General features: G+C 38.2%; 2 protein-coding genes across 2 annotated transcripts; one reads left to right on the top strand and one right to left on the bottom strand.

Annotated features, from left to right (window-relative positions):
* Positions 1–15,073: 15,073 nt before the first annotated feature.
* LOC145804485 (uncharacterized) lies at positions 15,074–19,279 on the top strand. Its single transcript, XM_082898470.1, has 8 exons — positions 15,074–16,215; positions 16,316–16,444; positions 16,716–17,268; positions 17,346–18,058; positions 18,152–18,280; positions 18,386–18,604; positions 18,702–18,823; positions 18,912–19,279. Exons 1-8 carry the CDS (start codon positions 15,199–15,201, stop codon positions 19,099–19,101), a joined length of 3,072 nt encoding a protein of 1,023 aa, XP_082754596.1. The 5' UTR covers positions 15,074–15,198; the 3' UTR covers positions 19,102–19,279.
* Positions 19,280–19,650: 371 nt separating this feature from the next.
* Positions 19,651–22,019, bottom strand: LOC145804140 (uncharacterized). The gene is made up of 2 exons (XM_082897902.1): positions 20,908–22,019; positions 19,651–20,808 (listed from the first exon to the last, which is right to left on the bottom strand). The coding sequence occupies exons 1-2, from the start codon at positions 22,001–22,003 to the stop codon at positions 19,763–19,765; spliced, it is 2,142 nt and encodes a 713-aa protein (XP_082754028.1). The 5' UTR covers positions 22,004–22,019; the 3' UTR covers positions 19,651–19,762.
* Between the last annotated feature and the right edge of the window lie 114 nt (positions 22,020–22,133).

Here is a 22,133-nt window from a genome sequence, read left to right as displayed (position 1 = left end):
ATTCCAATCCGAATGGATGCCTCAGAAGGACGTCTACCCAGGTTCAGGTCCTTCCCTTTAGTGTCTTTTGTATTTCTTACTTTGTTTTGGATGTTACTCTAATGAGTCACTTCTTTTTTGCAGAGGCCTCTCGTTTTCAACACAGGCCAAACCGAGAAAACACTAAGGCCATAAAAGCTGCTCTGAGGTACAAGAAGAGATTTGCTCTCGAGTTGTTGGATTACCAATTGACTTACCGCTCCACCATTCCGAAGAAGGCGAGGCTCACTGCTTCCCTTCTGGATTTTGATACCAAGACTGACACATCCCTCACTCCTTTGGTTACGAATCATCGCCGAAGCCAGGGTGCACCGTCTGAAAGAACACCCTCTCCTACCACCAGCTTCGCAGGGGACGGGTCTGTGTCGAAGAGAAGAGTGCTGGTGGATTTGGAGGCTGAGGCTTTTGGCGCCTCCGATGTTTTGGAAACCCCTCTGGAAAAGGCCGAAGCGAAGAGCCTCATGGAGGTGAAGTTAGAGGTGGGAGCTTCCGGGACCCCTGCAACCGTTACGGAGCCTTCTGCTTCGGTTGCTGCGAGAGCAAAAAAGAGGAAGAGAGAGACTGACAAGGCAGTGGTAGGGGAAGCTTCTGAGGATCCTGTTGAGGATAAGGTATTTGAGAAATGGGAGCCGCCGATATTGCATCAAGGCAGGCCCATTTCTACTTCTGATTCAGTTGTTGCATCCCAAGATTTTGCTTTTGATTTGACCAAGTTTCTGTTGATGCCGGTTGACATGGCTGACCATAATGGGCCCCGCGATATTCCTATTCTGAAGGGGACCCTTCAGATGATGACTGCTATAAGTGTTTTCTTGTTTTACTTGTTTTTTGTGTTATGTTGTTGTTTCCTTTTCCTTTAATACTTTGTTGTCCTTTGTAGTGTATCCAGAGGATGCATCTGTCCATCACCCGCGCTGAAAAACTAGAATAGGCCGTGCTGGAGGCCGCAATGAACGCTGAGAGACTGATAGTAAGCCTGGAGACCGAGAAAGAAGGACGCCGAATTGCTGAAAGGGAGGCATTCCGTTTGAACAAGATTGTTGCTTCAGCTAAAAAATCAAAGGAGGTTGTTATTGGGGCGCAGGCTCAACTTGAAGGAAAAGTGGCTGAGCTGGAGGCCGTTATCGCGGTGATGGCTGCCAACCGTTCTGCGTTGGAGGGCAAGCATTGGCAACAAGGTTGGGATGAGGCTGGGGCTGCCTATAAAGAGGAGGTGCTGGTGCTGCGGGACAAGCTCTTTTTAAAGGGTTAGACGAGTGCTTTAGCTGCTGCCCTAGTTCCTGAAGGCTCTTTCCTGTTTCAGGATGTCCCAATTCCCTCAAGATCCTTGGGTTCAAAGACTGTCTCCACCCCTGCTGTTCTTCCGGCTGAAGTTTCCCCAGAAATTGATTCTGCAAACAAGACTCAAGACAATGATGTTGCCATTGAAACGGTGAATGTTGAAGAGGGTGAAACCTTGGAGACTGAAGCCGTGGGAGATGTGGTTAAGGAAGCTTTTACTTCTCAGGAAGTTGGGGCTCCCTCTACTTTTCCTCCCCAAGATGGCCTGGACAAGATTGTGGACACTGCTCCTGAGGTTCCCTCTGTTAATAAAAGCTGAAGTTTTCTCTAAAAGGAATTAAAGTTTTTGCTTTTTTGTTTTGATGTACTGTGGCTCGGTCCCCTTGACGAGCTTTCTTTCTATACTTGCCAAGACAATTTTTCTTTTTTCTTTTCTTTTCTTTGTTGTTGGTTATGAGGCCATCTATGCCTTTTGTTGGATGATAGGATTTTCTCTTTAAATTTGCAATCTAATGCTGTTTGGCTTTTATATTTGAATGTTTTGTATACTGCTTGCCCCCAGCCGAGCACTGTTGGGACCTCAGGGATAAATAGATGCTTGGTCTGGTTCTGTACTATTTGCCCCCAGCCGAGCACTGTTGGGACCTCGGGGCCGAACAGATGCTCGGTATGGCTAACGAATATGTGGCATGGCTGTGCTTGATTTCATAAGAGAGTCTTACTTAGGTCTAGGTTGGTTTTTAAAAAACAATTGTTTGCCCCCACCTGGAGCTAAGTAAGATTGGTACTGAAGGTTATGCTCTTAGGTAGAACTGCTTAAGTCTGTTTTAACTTTGATGGCACAGGTGTATTTGAAGGGGGTAAAGGCATGGAGAGGTGTCTTACTGAGGTCCGGGTTGGTTTGAAAAAATAATTGTTTGCCCCCAACTGGAATTGAGTAAGACTAATGCTGGAAGTTTGCTCCTGACAGAGTTTAGCCAAGTTTGTTCTAACTCTATGTGTTCGCGTCAGTACAGAAGTGTTGACGTGTTGATACTTAAGAAATTCTGTGGATTCAGAGATGTTTACTTAAGATATGTTAGTGTGGTTTCCACTAAGCAATTCCACTCGGCTAAAATCCAATTTAGCTGCCAAACATAATTCCACCAAACAATACCACTTGGCATGTTTGAGTGCTAACCAAATTTAAATTCTGTTCAGTCGTTCTAAAACTAAGTCCATTTGGGTTAGGACCAACGCTAATTTCGTTCGATAAACATCAAAGCTAATTCCGTTTGATAAACATCAAAGCCAATTCCATTTGGTGAGTACCAAAGCTAATTCCGTTTGATAAACATCAAAGCTAATTCCGTTTGGTGAGTACCAAAGCTAATTCCGTTTGATAAACATCAAAGCTAATTCCATTTGGTGGGTACCAAAGCTAATTCCGTTTGATAAACATCAAAGCTAATTACAGAATTTGATAAATTTGAGAGAAATAGGGAAGCATTTCCATTGGTCAACAGATAAATGCCTTTACATTCTGATAGAGAAGTTGGGGGATAATTCTATTGATAGTATTTCTTGAGATTTGCTACATTCCAGAACTGAGGTATAGCTTTGCCTTTCAAATCATCTAGGTACTAAGCTCCATTTCTAACAACAACTGTGACTTTGTACGGACCCTCCCAGTTAGGCCCAAGTTTGCCCTCGCCAGGCACTCTTTTGTGATCCATAACTTTCCTCAAGGCCAGTTCTCCTGGTGTAAATTGCCTTGGAAAAACTTTTTGGTTGAAACTCTTGATGAGCTACTGCTGATACGCTAGAAGTCTGATCAGTGCTGCTTCTCTTCAGCCCTCTGCCATAACTAGTGCTTGTGCAATAGCTTCTTCATTATTGGTGCTTTTAAACAATTCAGACCGAAGGGTTGGGAGACCTACTTCGAGCGGAATGATGGCCTCCATTCCATAAGTTAGGGAGTAAGGTGTTTCCCCCGGAGTGTCGTGCTGTGGTTCGGTAGGCCCATAATACGTGGGGTAACTCTTCAACCCATTTGCCTTTTGCATGTTCAAGCCGTTTCTTTATTCCACTGATGATAGTTTTGTTTGACGCTTCTGCCTGTCCATTACTTTGTGGGTATTCTGGGGAAGAGTTCCTATACTCAATCCTGAGGTCAGCATAAAACTTTCTGAAGATCTTACCATCGAACTGTGTTCCATTATCCGCAATCAGTATCCATGGGATGCCGAAACGCACCACCATGTTTCTCATGACAAACCACTTTGTATCCATTTCTTTGATACTTGCCAGCGCCTCGACTTCAACCCACTTAGTGAAATAGTCGGTTGCAGCAATGAAGAATCGTCTGTTCCCAGTGCCTCGTGCCAATGGTCCGACAATATCCAGACCCCATTGGGCAAAGGGCCATGGGCTGGTGAGTGGAGTGAGAGTTTTGGCTGGCTGATGAATGAGTGGAGCAAACCTCTGACATTTATCACACTTCTGTACGTACTGTTGCGCATCTTGTTGCGTCCGTGGCCACCAATACCCGTGAGTAAGGGCTCGGTGCGCCAGTGACCTTCCACCAATGTGGCATCCACAAATCCCATCGTGAATTTTGTAGAGAACATTCTCGACCAGATTTGGATGCACACATAGAAGATAAGGGCCAAGATAGGAGCGTCTGTACAGCTTCCCAGATGGTGAGATCCAAAACCAAGCCGACCTATGTCTGACTTTGTTGGCTTCCTTTTTGTCTTCAGGGAGAGTACCAAATTTTAGAAAAGCAAGTATTGTATCCATCCAACTTGGCTCTACATAGCTGTAGAGGACTGGAGATGCAATGCTTGGTTCTGGCACGAACTTAACCCAAACTTTTCTAGCATCTTTGGTATCCACTGATGAGCCCAGGCAAGCCAGAGCATCAGCATGGCTGTTTTTGTCTCGACTAATCCGTTCCACTCGTATGGATTGAAAACTTTTTGAGTAGGCCTTTGGCCTTGCCTGCGTACATAGCCATTCTTTCATCTCGTGTTTCATAGACCCCAAAAAGCTGGTTTACCACCAGTTGTGAATCGCTGAAAACAAGAAGCTATTCTGTACTGAAGTGTTTGGCACTACGTAAGCCAGTCAATAACGCTTCGTACTCCACCTCGTTGTTTGAAGCCTTCCAACCGAGCCTGAGAGCCTGTTCCCAGATAAATCCTTCTGGTGAGATAAGTACTACTCCCGCCTCCGAGCCTTGGTTATTGGACGACCTGTCAACATAAAGCTGCCAGATATTTCCAATAAAGAGTTTCCATGCTTCCGAAGCGTAGGGCTTTCCCTGTTCGGTGGTGCGTGGCAACTCTGCCGAACTAGGATTCCCCGGTTCGGTACTCTAGGTGGGAGCGAATTCTGCGACGAAATCTGTTAAGACCTGGGCCTTGATCGCCGTCCTGGGTTGATACCGAATGTCAAACTCACCAAGTTCTACTGCCCATTTTGCTGTTCAGCCAGAGAAATCAGCTCGGCTGAATACAGATCTGAGGGAGAATTCAGTGAGGACGTTAATGGTATGCCCCTGGAAGCAATGTTGCAACTTTCTTGAGGCGATAAGCATCGCGTAAGCTAACTTTTCCAATGGTAGATACCGTGTCTCAGCATCTAGTAAAGTCTTTCTAACATAGTATACTGGCCTCTGTTCCTTGTTAACTTCTCGAATCAATACTGCGCTTACGACATGATCTGAGACCGCTAGATATAGGTACAGCTCCTCTCCTGGTTCTGGAGTGGACAGAAGAGGTGGTGTGCTGAGGTATCTTTTGAGACTTTGCAGTGCTTTGGTACACTCGCAACTCCATTCAAACGCTGCCCTTTTCCTCAATAGCTGAAAAAAAGGGCTTCATCCGATCTGAAGATTTGCTGATGAACCGATTCAGTGCGGCCGCCATTCTTGCCAGTTTCTGCAGCTCTTTAGCCTTTGTTGGTACTTCAAAATCTTATATTGCTTTGATTTGATCCAGATTCGCTTCAATTCCTCTGTGAGTGACCATGTATCCCAAGAATTTCCCTGTTCCTACCCCGAAAGTGCATTTCGAGGCATTGAGGCGAAGCTGATGGTTTTCAGGATGCCAAAAACTTCTCTCAAGTCTGTGAGGTGGTTTGTAATGAGCTTGCTTTTTACTACCATATCATTTATATAAGCTTCCATGGTTTTCCCAAGTTGGTCCTTGAACATTCGAGTGATCATCTGCTGGTAGGTTGCCCCGGCGTTCTTGAGGCTGAACGGCATTACATTGTAGCAGTAAGTTCCCCTTGGAGTGATGAATGCTGTCTTTTCTTGGTCTGGGCCGAACAGTGGTATCTGGTGATTGCCGCTATAAGCGTCCAGAAAGGTCATGAGCTCATGGCCTGCTGTTGAGTCTACCAGTTGGTCGATCCGAGGCAGCGGGAAGCTATCTTTAGGGCAGGCTTTGTTTAGGCAAGTGAAGTCAACGTAAACTCTCCATTTTCCGTTCTTCTTTTTTACTACGATTGTGTTGGACAGCCATTACGAGTACTGAACTTCTCTGATCGCTCCCGATGCCAGGAGTTTTTCAACTTCGGCAATTACTGCTTCAGTGTGCTTAACTGAGGATCTCTGATTTTTTTGTACTACGAGCCGAGCAGAAGGGTTGATGTTGAGCTTGTGGCAAGCGAATTCTGGGTCCAACCCTGGAGTATCGTATGCTGACCATGCGAATACCTCCATATTTTCCCTCAGCAGTTCCAGCAACTGAAGTTTCTCATCAGCACCTAGCGATGTACCGATAAGTAAGTACTTTTCTTGATCATCCTCTTTCACTAAGACTTTCTCCAAATCCTCTACTATCTTTTCCTCTAGGGCTCCCCTTACATCTTCCAAGACTGGCTGTTCGTCCACTTCCACTGTCTGTACTCGGTTGCAGAGTTGCTTTGCCTTTAATGCCGCCATGAAGCAATGTTTGGACGCAGATGAGCTGGTGGTAGGTTGAAAGGACCGCCTCCATTTGATAAATCCATGGACGGCCAAGTATGGCATTGTAAGGGGATGGTGTATTTATAACTAGAAACTCTATCTGGAGGGTTTTTGTTCCTGCCACAACTGGCAACACTATTCTGCCGAGTGGCCATTCTGGCTGTGAATTGAAGCCAACTAACGGAGCTGCCGCTGGGGTGAGGTGTTGCTCGGAGAGACCAAGCTTTCTGAACAAGTCATAATACAATATGTCTGCTGCACTGCCTTGATCTACCAGGACTCGTTTTACGTCAAATCGTTTCCCAATTCCCACAGTTATAATCAGTGCATCAATGTGTGGGTGTTGTATGCCTTTTAAATCCTTTCTAGTAAATGAAACAGTGCACGAGGGGGATTTGGGTACCATGCGTACCTTTTTCGATGCAGGCTCCACTGACATGACCTGCTGAATTTGCACAGCATCTCTTCTTTCAGTGTCTCATCAGGTTCTTGAGTCGCTGTTCCATGGATCACATTTATTATCAACCGACTCAATATTCGGTTCTGGTGGTGGGTTCCCCGGTTCGGTCACTTCCTTATCTTGATCAATGTAATCCCGGAGGTGCCCAGCTGCTACTAGGTCCTCTAAGTGTTGCTTTAGTGCGTTGCAATTCTGAGTCATATGCCCCCTGTCTTGATGGTAGGTTCATCTGAGCTTTTGATTGCGCCGAGCCGGATCTCCCAACATTTTCGGCGGCCAAACAAAGAAGGGCTCTCTCTTGATCTTTTCCAGGATTCGATAGATCGGCTCTTTGAATATAGTCACGACGGCTTCGTGGGATTTGGACTTATCTACTTCATTCACTGCGATCCCTCGGTGTTCCCCTCGATCTGTTCTCTTCTTGTGTCGAGCTGTTTGTTCTACTGATGCTACCTCGATGAGGATCTGATCATCTTCGAGGTGAGCATACTGCTCAATCCTGGCACGCAAGTCTTTCAATGCTGTGGCCGAGCCCTTGGTAAGTGATTGTCTCAACTTACTTTCCGGGTGCAAACCATGTTTGAAAGACATAACGGCCATCTGCTCGTTGCACACATTTTTCTCCAAGTCATTGTACTCTTTCCAGTACCTCCTAGCATAACTGCGCAACGTTTCTTCCTGCTTCTTTCGGAGGCCGAACAGTGTATCCGGCTCCATCGGGATCTTAGTGTTGGAGACGAACCTGGGTAGGAACTCTCGGAGAGCTGCTTCCAGCCATGAATCGATCCAGCGGGGAGTCGATCGAACCATCGAAGTCCGATTTCTCCTAAGTTGGATGGGAAGACTTTGCACATCAGTGCCTCATCTCGGCTCCATAGAGACATCATCTGTCTGTAATGGCTAATATGTGTCAGCGAGTCTAACTTCCCATCATACGAAGTGAACTTTGGTGGGGTGAATTTCTTTGGAGGTCTCATGGTCTCAATCTCCGGGGAGAATGGCGAGGAGACAAGCCTATCCAGCGCTCGGTGCTCTCTCTGGTGAACGGTACGGTCCAGATGATCCCGATGTTGCTCGTTCTGCTTGTTGCTGATCAACCAAGTACGAAGGTCTAGAGGAGGGTATTCAGTCTGTTGGCTAACCGTCTTCTGCCTCTTAGCCCTTCTTCGACGTAACCCACGGGTGTGGCTACTTGCCACCTCACTCTGTACCGGGGTAGGCTGGCTTTGTTGTCCAGACTCATTTCTGGGAAACTTCTTCACTGGTAGCTCTCTGGATGAGCTCCTCCGTCGCAAGCGAGAGGGCTCTGCTTCAGTCTTCTTTTCCGTTGGATCGCCCAGTACCCTTTTAAGTTGGGCTTTTAGCTCCTGTATCTCCATCCCCATGGAGTCTATGATTCGATCTCTATAATCCTTTTCGAGAAGAAAATGATGAGAAAAACCTCTAACGAAAGGCAATCGATGCTCGACGGATTCAAGGGTCCGGTTATTATTTCCAGTTTGTTCTTCTAGGACTGTTGGGAGTGCCAAGCCTTTCTCCTTTGTCTTCTCCGTCTGTGGAGTATGTGTCGAAGGTGGGATGTCGTCAATCCCCATCGCCGGAACTGTGTGCAGAGCTTAGAGATGAAGTGTTCCACGTTCATCGCAGCAATTGTGCGTACCGGATTCCGTACTAGATGAAAGTGGATCGGGGCTCCACGCTCAGTTGGACTGTCCAAGGATTGAGGTTCCTTACACAAGAAGCATCGTAAGAGCTGCCCGGCCGGGGTTGGCCGGATAACCCCTCCGGTGTGGGAATCAGTGATCGGAGAAGAGAGCTGAGTTTGTAAGTGAAAGGGGTTCAGCTTGGAATAGTTCAGTTACCTTCAATGTGAAGTGAGTCAAGTATATATAGGGTTCCTTGCTTGCTTCTCAAGATGGTTTCATGGAGCTTTGGTGCTGCCAGATTTTCCTTTAGCATGGCACTAGGTGGGGGACCACCTAGTTGTTGTCAAGAGGTGTTTATACTCATTGTAGTCATGCTGATAACAAACCTCATTCTTCTGGTTTAATAGCTTTTGTGATTCTAGGTGTAGGGGACCAACTGAGGTGGCAACTTACACATGCACATACTCACAACTTCCACGTTTTTCTGTGAGGTTCCCTTAGCTCAGTACCTTCGTGCCGCAGTTCGGCCCTATACAAGGCTTCCGTTGGGATGGGCTAGTCTATTCGGATATCTTAGTGTGGGCTCGGCCCACTTTAGTTTGGCCCGAAGATTAGGTCTTGCAGCTCGGCCTAGCCCAGTATCGCAGCTGGACTAGCCTTTCCACTGCAGGTTGAACCCAAGTGCTTGAAGACTTGAGTAGACTGTTGATCATGGAGTTAGGCTCAATTGACTTGCCCATATATTCATCTAACCCACTTAGATTTAAGCTTTAGTGAATTGGATCGGTCCAAGGCCTGGATCTGACCCATTTTATATTTAACCCCTTCAATAAGCACAACAAACTCTATTGCTTAATAAACTAAAAAAGTCCTTAGATAAGCCTGTCCTAGCAACTCCACTTTAATTCAAGGTTATCTTTACTAGAAGTAGATTAATGGTTCCAACACCATGATTGCACCAGCTGTTAGGGAATGGTCCTTTGATTTTGACCATTGAAAATCACAGCCGTACAATGGTGCCAATAATTAAAAAAGCATAATGTATTTATTCACACACTTTTTAAATATGTCAATAATTTAAAAAAGAAATAATTGTTAAAAAGTCTATTCTAATAATTGTCTACGATAAGTTCAATAAATATTTTTTACCGGTAAGAGGTCTATTCTTTATGAAATAATTTAGTGATAAATTTTTTTGTTAGTTTTGGAGGACATTTTTTTTTTATTTTATCTCTTAATTTATCTGTTAAGTTTTTTTTTTTTTAATTTGTAGACTTTTCGTTGACTATCTATTCAAATTTATATCTATTTGTTCAAATTATTTTCTATCTATTCAAATTTATATATATCTATTCAAATTTTTGACTATATATTCAATTTTTTTTTTACCTATCTATTTATTTTTTTCTCATAATTCTATATGTTAAACCCTAACTACCAAAACATAATGACAATCAACATTAAATATCAACATTAATGAAGGCATGAGAGATTGAGGGTGTTTTGGTCTACTTACCTCAAATAAGATCTAATGAAATACTAAAAAAGAATATAGGTTGAATGGAATAAAACTCTTAGAAATGAGACTTATTAAAAAAGCTCCCTTAACTAAATACTATCACAATAGTGTACGAATAAATTCAATTTGTCATTATTTATTTGAGTTAATACTATCACACAAATAATTTTCTAACTCAATTTTATCATATTTACAATCTCATCCAACCTAATACACTCAATAAACATGGCCTTGACTCATAAAATCAGTATTGTAGTTAATAGTTGGCATAAGGGGTGTTTGGTATGTGTTAAAATAGCACATATTATTTTAATACATTATTTTATTTGGGTCATAATCATCTTATTTGAGTCATATCACTTCTCTACCACGCCACTTCAAATTTAACTCACATTTTACAATTTTTTGTAAAAAGTTAAAAAATATATTTATTTATATCATCCCAAACACCCCAGTAAAGTAATTAAAAGACAAATTTTAATTTTATTATCAAAAGTTGATATGACCTTTTAAATATAGATTAAAAGATAAATTACAAATACACCTACTAAAATTTACTTAAAATACAATTTATTTTCTTATGATTCTAGAAATTAAATCTCGCTCCTTGAAATTTTTAATTTCATAACAAATGGTCATTTTTATTAATAAATTATCAAGTCAATTAACAGTTTTTAGTGATGTCAGAAATTTATTTCAATTAATAATTTAGGTAATTTTATCATTATATAAGAGCGCACTTAGGAATTTTAGTTTTTTAATTAATTCTGTTAAATAAAAAATTCTGACAATGAAATATTAATAATTTTTCAAATCACATGGGGCTATTTCTATTTTAAGCAAATTTGAAGGAATGTTTTTCTAATTTATCCTAGATTTAAAAAGTTAGTTATAAAAAAAAAAAATCCCATTAAAAAATTATACTCCCTTCGTCCCAAAATAATAGTCATTTTTGGTGAATTTAACTTTTTTTTTATAGTACAATTATTGCACTTTAAAAAAAATTATTTTCAAAATTACCCTTTGTCATAATTATACTTTTTGTGTTTTTAATAAATTTTAAAAAAAGGAAAAATAAAAAATTAATATCATTTCAGTTCTTGATTTTTAAAAAGTGACTAATATTTTGGGATATAAAAATAGAATAAGAAACTAATATTTTGAGATGGAAAGAATATATTTTTATTTACATATTTTTACTTTTAGTAAAAAAAATTTATTTGGTATCAATTTTTTTGTTTCAGATAGTAAGATTTAAAAAGCATTTTTTTTAAAACAAAAATACTAACGACTAAAAATAAAAACAATAAAAAAAAAAAAAAACCTTTTTCGTTTTGTTTATGTAGTGCACTTTTTTCAAAAAAATGTTGTTTTATTTTTATTTTTTAAGTTTGTCTAGTCTTTGTTTTTTTCTCAAATGATGGGCGATTAATTATAAATATAAAAATAACTAAATCAACTAATTTAGCTTATCTATTAAATCATTTTCAATGAATAAAATTACTGGACCATTCTATCTTTTTTATGAATCAACTAATTATTCACCACTTCAATCTATTAATTTCAAATAATTCATCATTTCAATAGGCATTTTGCTTTTTCCAAGTAGATAATAACTAAGCATTAGTTTTAAATTATTCACCACTTCAACCAAATATTAGTTTTAATTCATAACTGAACTTTGTTAGGACCTTTTAAATTGAAGCAAGTCTTTTATTTATTTATTTATTTTTATTTTTTTATTTTTGCTAATCGGTAGGAGAGTAATTACAAATATAAGAAATATTTATATTATCAAACAAATTAATAACTCACAACAGCCAAATAGCCAACAAAGTCAAAACACAAATAATATACCAAGCCAAAGCCAAACAATTATTATTAATGACATACAGCTCCTATAATGGGAGAGAAATAAACCGCTACCACAAAAGATATCAAACTCCTCTCTATAAAAGTTGAACTTAAGATTTCACACCACAAAGGATGTTACACAACTACTAAGCCAAATGTACTCATTAAGTTTTTTTTTTTTTAATTTTATTGACTACAAAAATATTTTAAAACTCTTTATTTTAATTAATTTTTGAGGCCTCAAAGCGACGGCGTTGCCGCAAAGCCAACCCTGTGACTGGGATGATTGCGGTGGTGGTGATTATTCAGGGCGAAGGTGGAGGATGAGTTGGGAATGGCCAACAGTGTATGACAATTGTAGCAAGCGAGAGATGGTTAGCGATAAAGTTGCAAATGAAAGTGGAAAAGGGAAGAGCAATAATGAAAGAGAAAAGGGCATATTGATAAATTCAAATGCCCAAAATCCTTTTTTTTTTTTTCATAAAGCATATTCCATATTTTTGCTGGGAATATGTGTCAAGTTTTTATCTTCTTTGTAATTATTTTGCATACCTCTGCACATTTTTATTTATTTATTTGTGCTCTTTCCATTTTATTGCAATTTTCTCTAAATAATTTGCATAGTATGTGTGTCTTACTTTTCATTATTGAAAGGGCATTTGAATATGTTCACATTTACTATTTTTATTTATGTTTGCTTTTTATAAAAATAAAAATTATTTTTGTTATATGTATATATATACTAGGAGTAACTCAGGTCTAAAGACACTCCTCACTATAATCTAGCACAATCTAAACCAGACATCAAAATTTTAAAATTTGATATAGAAATACATTAAATCTTAACTTTTTGATCTTATAGACAACCGTTGAATCTTCTCTTTAGAATTGATCTAGGCCATCTAAATGTCCACATAGGACAAATATCTCTAACACATTTTCAAAACCAACATTGCTCTATTATGTAGATATATATATATTTAAAATTTTATTTTAAAAATAAATGAGATGATTATTGAAAGAGGTTGTTGGTGATAGGTGATAGTTAAAAGGTGGCTGTGGCCGATTGAAGGCGATGAAGACTCACATGTAATGGTTGGGGGATGAGTAGATGAAAAATTGTTTACAAAATAATAGAAAACATATTTCATTGAATTTGATAAATTTTATTTTTTTAAATAAAAATTGACATGAAATTAATTTTTATTTTTATTTTTAAAATTATATATATATGAAATAAAAAATTATAAATAATAAACATTATTAAACAAGCTCTAATAATTTGCTTTGCATTTATATTTGAGAAAACTTATGAATCGGCATTCTCTCAAGTTCGAATCTAACCTGAGAGAACTCAAAGGGCCCAAAGAGCTCATCATGAGTCATGTTTCATCGATATGACCAATTTATTTTGTAAAATCCTCAATGTATATCATTCATGAAATAAATTGGGTAGATCTAATAATCATAACATTTTTATTTTGTCACGCTTGTCTCTGAAATACTTGATGCCAAGTATGTTTTTGAAAATAGACTATCTATTTTTTTAAAGATAAGAGTAATAAAATGAAAAAATTACGATTGCCAATTCGACTTCATTTTTTTCGTTAATGATATATAAAGTTCATGTGATGTGATGAGTCTTTTCCATACCACTATCTTTCATATTCTTCAATGCTTCATTTTGTGAACACTATCTCGGACCTACAACGATAATCAAAACCGTATGTCCTGTAAACCTTGCAAAAAATAAATTTCATCAAATATCAATGAATAGATGAATAAATTACATTTTAAAAGGGTATGAAAGACAACAATGTGGAGGGGAGCCATTCCTCATACTCAGAAAAATGTGATTTATTAATGTAATTTTATGAATACATTTCAAAATAATTTTTGTTGTAGCATTGTTGTAATATTTTCCTTTGCAATACTATATCCTCCAAATAAAAAAAATTCTAAAAATCTTTCTTTAATAGTTGTATTATAATACTTACAAAATAGTTGTATTACAGATGAAAATCTTTCTGATCCAATTTAAACACACACAAAAAATTTACACCAAGCAAATGAATGAACTTATACTATTCACAGAAGACTATACTACCATAGAAATACAATTATTTTTCCACCGGTTAAAATGTAATTTTCTTAAAATAAAAATAAAAATAAATAAATAAACAAACAAATCTGAAGAGAAAGATAATGAAAAGAATCTTCATTTTATTACGCCACCACACAATAATAATTGCAAAAACGAAAAGGAAAAAAAAAAAAAAAGGGAGACTGACCCAAAGGTCCAAGCCCAACATATCATACCCCATTTAGACCCAAAACAAATTTAATACTCCATTAAGTCCTCAAATTAACAATAAGACGAAAATACCCACAATATATCATCCAATTTACACGCGCGCAACCATCTCCCACGTCCCCATCATCTCAGTCCGATCACTACACTGTCACGTCTCCGCCGCTCGAAATCGACTCCTCAGTCCTCCATCTCTCTTCCGTTCAACTCCATCCCCTCTGAAACCCTAACTCTAACCAGAAAACGTAACCGATCAGTACGCTGTTACATCTCCGCCGCTCGAAATCGCATTCTCAATCCTCCATCTCTCCTCCGTTCGACTCCATTCTCTCTGAAACCCTACCCTAACCACAAAACCAAACTGTTCAACTTCAACACAACACCAAGCCGTTCATATTCTCCAATCGGCGACTCTCAACAACACGAAGAACCATCACCACTCTGAAGAGATTTCATAGTTCCTGACTTCCGATTCACAAAAATGGGGAAAAAAAGTAACATCTCTCTTCACCTATTCATTATTTTTCACATTTGTACATCATTCTTTAATATTTCTTATATACACATTTTACATACTTCCAAATGTATAAACCCTCTTTTAATATATATATAGTCCCCTATTTTTCAACATTCTAAACACTGTTTTTGCACATAAATCCCTGTTTTTACACATTCAACACCTTATTCTTATTCTTGTTGTTCAATATTGGCTTCTCTTATTCTTATTTTTGAATTTTTAATCTTCTTGTTGTTATTGTTGCTTTTTACAAAATACAATGGGCTGTTCCTATTGTTCATACTGTTTCCTTATAAAAACTGCAACATCATAGTGTTTCATTTCATCACTATACAAGCAACATATCTAAATTTATTCAAAATGCAAATGAAACTGCAAAATTACACAGTTTAACCACTACTCAAAACAAATAGCTAACTTATTATAAAGTGCAAATCAAACTGTCAAATTATACAGTTTCGTAACTCTTACGAACAAAATACATATAACTTCATATTAAACTGCATATAAAACTTCAAAATTATACAGTTTTGTCACTATATTACTCATACCCTGTTGTCACTTTCATTTTTTCAGAAATAGCTGTTGGAAGATATTGGAAGAAACAAACCCGTATGCCCACAAATCCAATCAGGGATTTAACCATCTCCCCTTTTGAAAGTCCCTCTCCTGTATCCACTCAAATGCCACCACCACACCCAAAAACAACCAAATCCAACAGACCCCACCAAAAAACCCACAAAACAACCACACCACCTACAAGAAAAAGCCCAAGAACTACACCACAGACCCCACCCACCCAACAAACACCAACCACACCTCCAACCACAACAAAAACAAACAAAAGAAAGCCAACAAAAAACCAAGAAGCTCCTCCAACCAAAAAAAGAAAGCTCCAAGAAAGCCAATCAACTCCCAAAACAACAACCAAGGCATCAAAAGAAAAAAAACCAGCAGTCCCTGCAAAGAGAGTCCAACAATTTAATTATCGTTCCAACATCGGAACGGTAATCAAACTGTTGAAGGGGGTCAAATTCACAAAAGCCCAACAGACAGAGCTGCAAAAAACCCCTTTTTGGCCCCTTATAAATGCTCTCTCCTCAACACAACTGAAGGCCTCTTGGTGCAGATGCTACAATTCCATTGTAGCAGAAATGACAACACTCTACAACAAAAGAAAAAGATCATTTGTACTTGGCAAAAAGGAAATGAAACTCAGAACCAGTGATGTCAAGCTCATTTTTGGTATCGACTGTGGAGAAGACAGCATCACCACCAAATCCTATGCAAGACCAAAGGATTTTGAGCTTCCATTTTACAAACGAAGATGCAAATCAATCAAGAGATTGGATGGCAAGTCTTTGACCAAAATGTTTCAACAAACAAAAAAAGGAAAATCAACCAATGATTGTCAAGATCTTGCAAGGGTAATCACCCTTTACTTGTGCTTGAAACTTCTCATGCCCACAACAGGCCATACACTCAGTTGGAGTTTCCTCAACTATGTTGACAACCTCAACAACATCAAGAAGTACAATTGGGTTGAGGCAATAAAAGACACACTGATGAATTCAATAGCAAATGCAAACAACAACCCAAGGCATGTCACTGGATGCGTCATGTTACTCTTGGTAAACACATTACTCAACTACTTCCCACAAAAATATCAGACATTCACCTATTTCTAACTATCTAACATATTTCAACTTTTTTTTTTTTTTTTTTTTACAGTACTGGTACTGTGAGCACAGTAAACTCCTCCGACCATCCAACAAAGAAGGCTTCCCAAGGTTTATGAAATGGAACCTTGGCAAAATGTACTCCAAGTGGAAACACATCAGCCTCGCTCACTTTGAAAAGGTATTCAAACTCTTCTATACTATCCTAGCACAAATCTATTCAACACTCCTTTCATATTCATTGTAGTACAAATCACATTATGAAACTGTGAAAATTTTCAGTTTCAAAGCACACACTTCTTTAACATCACTCATGTTATGAAACTGTAACATTTTTCAGTTTCAAAAAACATATTTCGACACTTAACCCACATTACTCACAGTACAACTCATCTTATGAAACTGACCAAATTTACAGTATTACTGATATATACCACATTGTTCCAATGCAGGTTAACCAAAGTGCTTTAACCCCAACTGAACAAGAAATACAGTTATTGCATATCAATCAAAGCACATCAACAGACTCTTCAGCAAAGAAACAAGACCACAAAAAGGACAATAAGCAAAAAAAGAAAACAAAAGCAACAAAAAAAAGAACACTTCTAGACAGTGATGAGGATGATTTTCTCGAAGAAGAACATCATTCAGAATCAGAATCACAATCAGAAAAAGAAGCACAACAAAAAAAAAAGAAAAGAAAGCAAAAACCACAACAAGAACCACAAAGTGATGAACAAGAAGAAAAGAGTGATGATGAAAAAAATCAAGTGACTGATGAAGAAAAAACTGATGAAGAAGAAACTGAAGAAGAAGAAGAAGCAGAAACTGAAACTGAAGAAGAAGAAGAAGAAGAAGAAGAAGAAGAACACCTTGATCAAGAAGAAGACCAACAACAAGAACAAGAAGAACAACAAACAAACCAACACGAAGAAGTCAATGAACAAGAACTGACAAACCAACAAGAAGAACTGCAAGAGAAATCTGACATACTTCATGCACAAGGTAAACTATTGTCTAATACTAAATCATACTGCAAAATTTCATTAAACTAACCAAAACACAATCCAACATTTTTATAGGTCATGACCAACCACAAACACCAACCAAAGAGGACGACAAGGACAAGCTCATATCAGCCCTGAGAGCACAAATGCAAGAAATGGAACAAAAATTCATGGCTGAATTGCATAAAAAAGAAGATCAATTGAAGGAAATGTCCACCAAAAAAACTGGCAGTCCCCAACAAAGATCCATGGTCAAGAGAATCAAACAAAAATCAAGAAAACAAGCACATGACCCAGATTTTGAATACCAACCAATGACCAAACCCAAAGAAGATACAACAAACAAGACACAAACTGCTGCTGATGTACCCAAACCAACACAGGGTACCAATGAAGAAAAACAGAAGAAGAATGACAACAAAAAACAGGGTGCTCATGAAGCAAAACAACAGCAGAAAGAAAAGATGCAAGAACATATTGGCCAAGAGAAACCAGTTGCTGCTGAAACAAACCCAAAAGAGCATGCCAATCAAAAGAAGACAAATCTTCAAGTATTGGAAAGTGATGATGATTTCCAGGAAGAATCAATCCCAAACAAGCCACTCACCATTTCATGCCGCAAAACAAACAAGGTTTGGCATAGCCTATCCAAAAAAGACCAAGACCAAATTCAACTCATCAACAACACACAATCAACTGCTTGTGTCTGGTCTGGCAGCGAAGATGAAAACTGCGTATACTTTTCAGATATATGCAGATTGACCAACAGGGAACCCTTATATGGGAATGTAGGTCTCCAACTGCACAATTTTACAGTTTCTGTACATATTCAATAACCTATTCCACAAACCTAACACATTCTCATATATAACATGTTTCAGGTCATTGATGCCTTCTCAGAAAAGCAATTGGCACTCCAACCAACCATTGAAGAATTTGAGAAAAACGATCTAGTCTTTGCAAGCAATCCATACGCAGGAAGATCTTACGTTTTCTCAACACTCATCAATGTAAGCAAAACTTAACATACCTTACAACTGTAAAATTTTCTACTTTATCAACATGTATTACTACATAGTTTTATGACATATTTCAAACATATATATGACTTACAGACTCCACTACAAAACCAAGATCAAGCACTGAGAGAAAAACTGATGGACAGCCATTTTCCAGAAGCAATGAAAAACATATATATCCATTTCCCAATCAACCACGACAACCATTGGACAATTGTGGTCTTTGACAATGCTGATGGAATATGGAGACACTATGACTCGTTGAGACCAGCAAAAGATTGCCATAACAAGCACTTTGAAATTGCAAAGCAAATTGTAAGTTAAAATAAAATTTCATACTTAGTTCCATCCCTTTACAAACATCTCAACTCATCACTATAACTAACAAAAACACCCACTAACTATTTTGTAGCAACAACATCAACTGAGATGGAATAAAGCATTACTCAGCAAACAGGGAAACATGTTTTCATCTCAAGAGTGCGAGACAGAAATTGCATCAATTGAGGAATGCCCACAACAAACCCCACACTCGTAAGATACAAAATCCATAAACTAATCTTCCAATATGCTAATTTTTGCAGTTTCACCTAACTAATTAACTTCATCTCAAACATTGCAGGAATGATTGTGCAATTGCCGTCTGCAATGTTATCAACCAATATCTCAACTGGCAACCTGTGCAGAAAAAACTTCGTCCAACTGAGTGGGTCAAATTTCGAGCACAAATCATCAATCAATTCCTCAATGATGAGAACCGATCTTGGAAACTCGAGCACTACCAAATGTTGACAAAACATACCAAACCATAGAAACAATGAACAAACTTCTTAACAATACAAATATTCAAGGGAACATATCTTTGAACCTTTTTTTTATTTTTTTTTATTTTTCTTTTTTAACATGTGACAAGTACTTTATATACTTTTGGGAATGATCTTTTTCTGGTTATCATGGTTATGGTGAAAATGATTGATGTTCTTGTTGCTCTTCTTCTTATTATTATTATTATTGTGGTTCTTCTTTTGATTGTTTGTCTACCTGTTTGTGGTTGCATATATTTTCATACAGTAAAGGTTGATTCTAATAATTCTTCAAACTGCAAAATTTTTCAGTTTCATCAGCTTGTTTCTAATAATTTTTAAAACTGCAAAATTATGCGGTTTCATCAGGTTGTTTCTAAATAATTCTTAAAACTGCAAAATTATACAGTTTTATCACTATGAAATATGAACTGCCTTTCCATATTATACTGTTTCAATAAGAAATTTTCAACAACCTTCTCTGCATTCCATAAAAATAAAAAACAAAACCAGACTATTCGAAAACAACTTCAATAAGTAAAAAACACATCAACAAACAAAAAACAATTCAACCAACTTTATTCATTACTTCCATAATACCAAGTATCACATTTTTTATTATCATAATTCCTCAAATTCAAATACAAATCCAAAAGAATAGATTGCGGCCTCAAATAGCAGCCTTGCACGTCTTCTTATTGTGATTCCCATATTTCAAGCATCTCCCACACTTGATTTGCTTCACATTCTCACCCCTTGAAGGTATCCTCTTCTTCTTGTTCCGCCCGGGCTGCTTCTTCGTTATAGGAGGTTTGATAGCCGAACTACTGGCACCATCAAAGTCAAATCTCTCACTTGAAGGCACTGGATAAACAGATTCCTTGTATGACTCTCTAAAACAATCTACATGAAAAAACGGATCAATGAAACCATACACATCTCTACCACTACTACGCAAAGCATGCACAGCATGACAACAAGGAAAACCATTCAATTGCCATTCATGGCAAGAACAAGTTTGTCTACCAATATCAACATAAAAAGAAATAGAAGAATGAACCTCAAGCACAGTATCACTAGCAACAATCACATCCCAAGACTTAGCTAGCTCCAAAGAGTCCACCAACTTCTTTTCCATAACTGGACACAATTTCGTAGTCCATCTTCTAGATTCAGCTCTTCTATCCGACAATTGAGTCATGATTTGAACCCTAATCATATCAACCATACAAGTAATAGGCAACTCACGGGCCCCACCAATCCAATTATTATAAGACTCGGCAGCATTAGATGACATCTCACCATATCGTTTCCCTCTAAAAAATGCATTGGCCCACTTATCATTTTGCAAACCATCCAACATACTATCAACTCTACCATTCCCAGCAATACGCCTCAATTTCTCCATATAATGTTGGAAAGAAGCAACCGTTGGCGCATAAGCACATTTAACTAATATTTTCATCAAACACAGCTTATAGTTAGTACGAAGTCCCACCAATTTGTCAATCAAATTTCTCTTCAAATGATTCAAGCAATAAGCATGATGTGCATTGGGGAAAACCACTGAAAGAGCGTCTAGCAATCCATGTTGACGGTCCGACACAAAAGTCAATCTCCGGCCTGAACCAACAGCCTTCAACAACTGACTTAAGAACCACATCCAATTATCTTGATTTTCAGCGTCAACAATCGCAAAAGCCAAAGGAAACAAACCTGCAAACAAACCCACATGAAACTGCAAAAATTACCAGACTCACAATACAATAACACACTGACAAACTAAACCAATACTAACTGCAAATAAATACATACCTTGATTACCATCCTTTGATGTTGCTGCAAGCAAATGCCCCTTGTAACGCCCCTTCAAAAATGTACCATCAACAAACAACAACGGACGACAAAATTGAAAGCCATACAAACATCCATGAAATGCCACAAACAACCTCCGAAAACACCCACTACTTTCATCCACATCTAATTCAAACACACTTCCCGGATTCGTTCTCATAGCCGTCTCAAGGTACCATCGAAGCTGGTCAAAAAAAGTTGCAAAATCACCAAACAACCCACCTCTTGCCTTATCAACTCCTAACCATGTAACCCGATAAGAAACATCTATACCATATTGCTTCTTCAACTTTTTTTTAACTTCAATAGGACGAGTCAACGGATTATCACTAATATCATTTTGCACAATATCAGACACAAGTCTAGAACCAACCATTTTGCTACAAGATCTACGAGCAACAACCCCACAAGTATGCACATTATCCAACTTCATTATAAAAAAAACACCAGAATCCATCAACACCCTTCCATGCACAAACCATTTACAACCCGTAGACGACTTCATCATACATTCAGCGGTTACTCTTGTTGCATCATTCTTCAAATAATTCACTGCAAAACCACACTGAACAGCATACTTAGCCAATGCAATGCGGAACCCCGACACTCCACCTTCAAATTCTTGACCAACACTATGTATAATCCCCTTCCAACTAGCAGACAACAAAACTCTCTCTGGTTCTGGATAAAAACTACGCAACAAACCACCAACATCATCACAATCATTCACAAAAGAACTCTCACAAGTTACAGAATCAATCCTACAAGAATTACCATCATCAACCTCCACAACTCTCTTATCCCCCACAATAACATCAACAACATGACAACCACTACCACCTACCATTGACAGCATATTCCCCAAATCATCATCACATTCAACAATACAATTAGAATATCCAGGAACAGAGAAAAACAAACAAAAGTTACCAACACTCAACTCCTTGAACTTCGCACATATTTTCTCAACAACTTCATCATAACTACATCCGTCACTAATCTTAATAGCAGCACAACAATTACTGTATTTGCACATTAACATGAAACACCGCTCCATACTACAAAATCAGAAACCAACAAACAATTGTTCACAGATTTCAAACTGCAAAATTATGCAGTTACAACATATCAATAACAACAGTACACAATTTACAATTCCAAAACTGCAAAATTATACACTTACGACA

This window comes from Camellia sinensis, chromosome 12 (assembly GCF_055761805.1).
Source record: "Camellia sinensis isolate YWXY chromosome 12, ASM5576180v1, whole genome shotgun sequence".
Classification (NCBI taxonomy): domain Eukaryota; kingdom Viridiplantae; phylum Streptophyta; class Magnoliopsida; order Ericales; family Theaceae; genus Camellia; species Camellia sinensis.
This window is presented reverse-complemented; position numbering and strand designations above follow the sequence as displayed.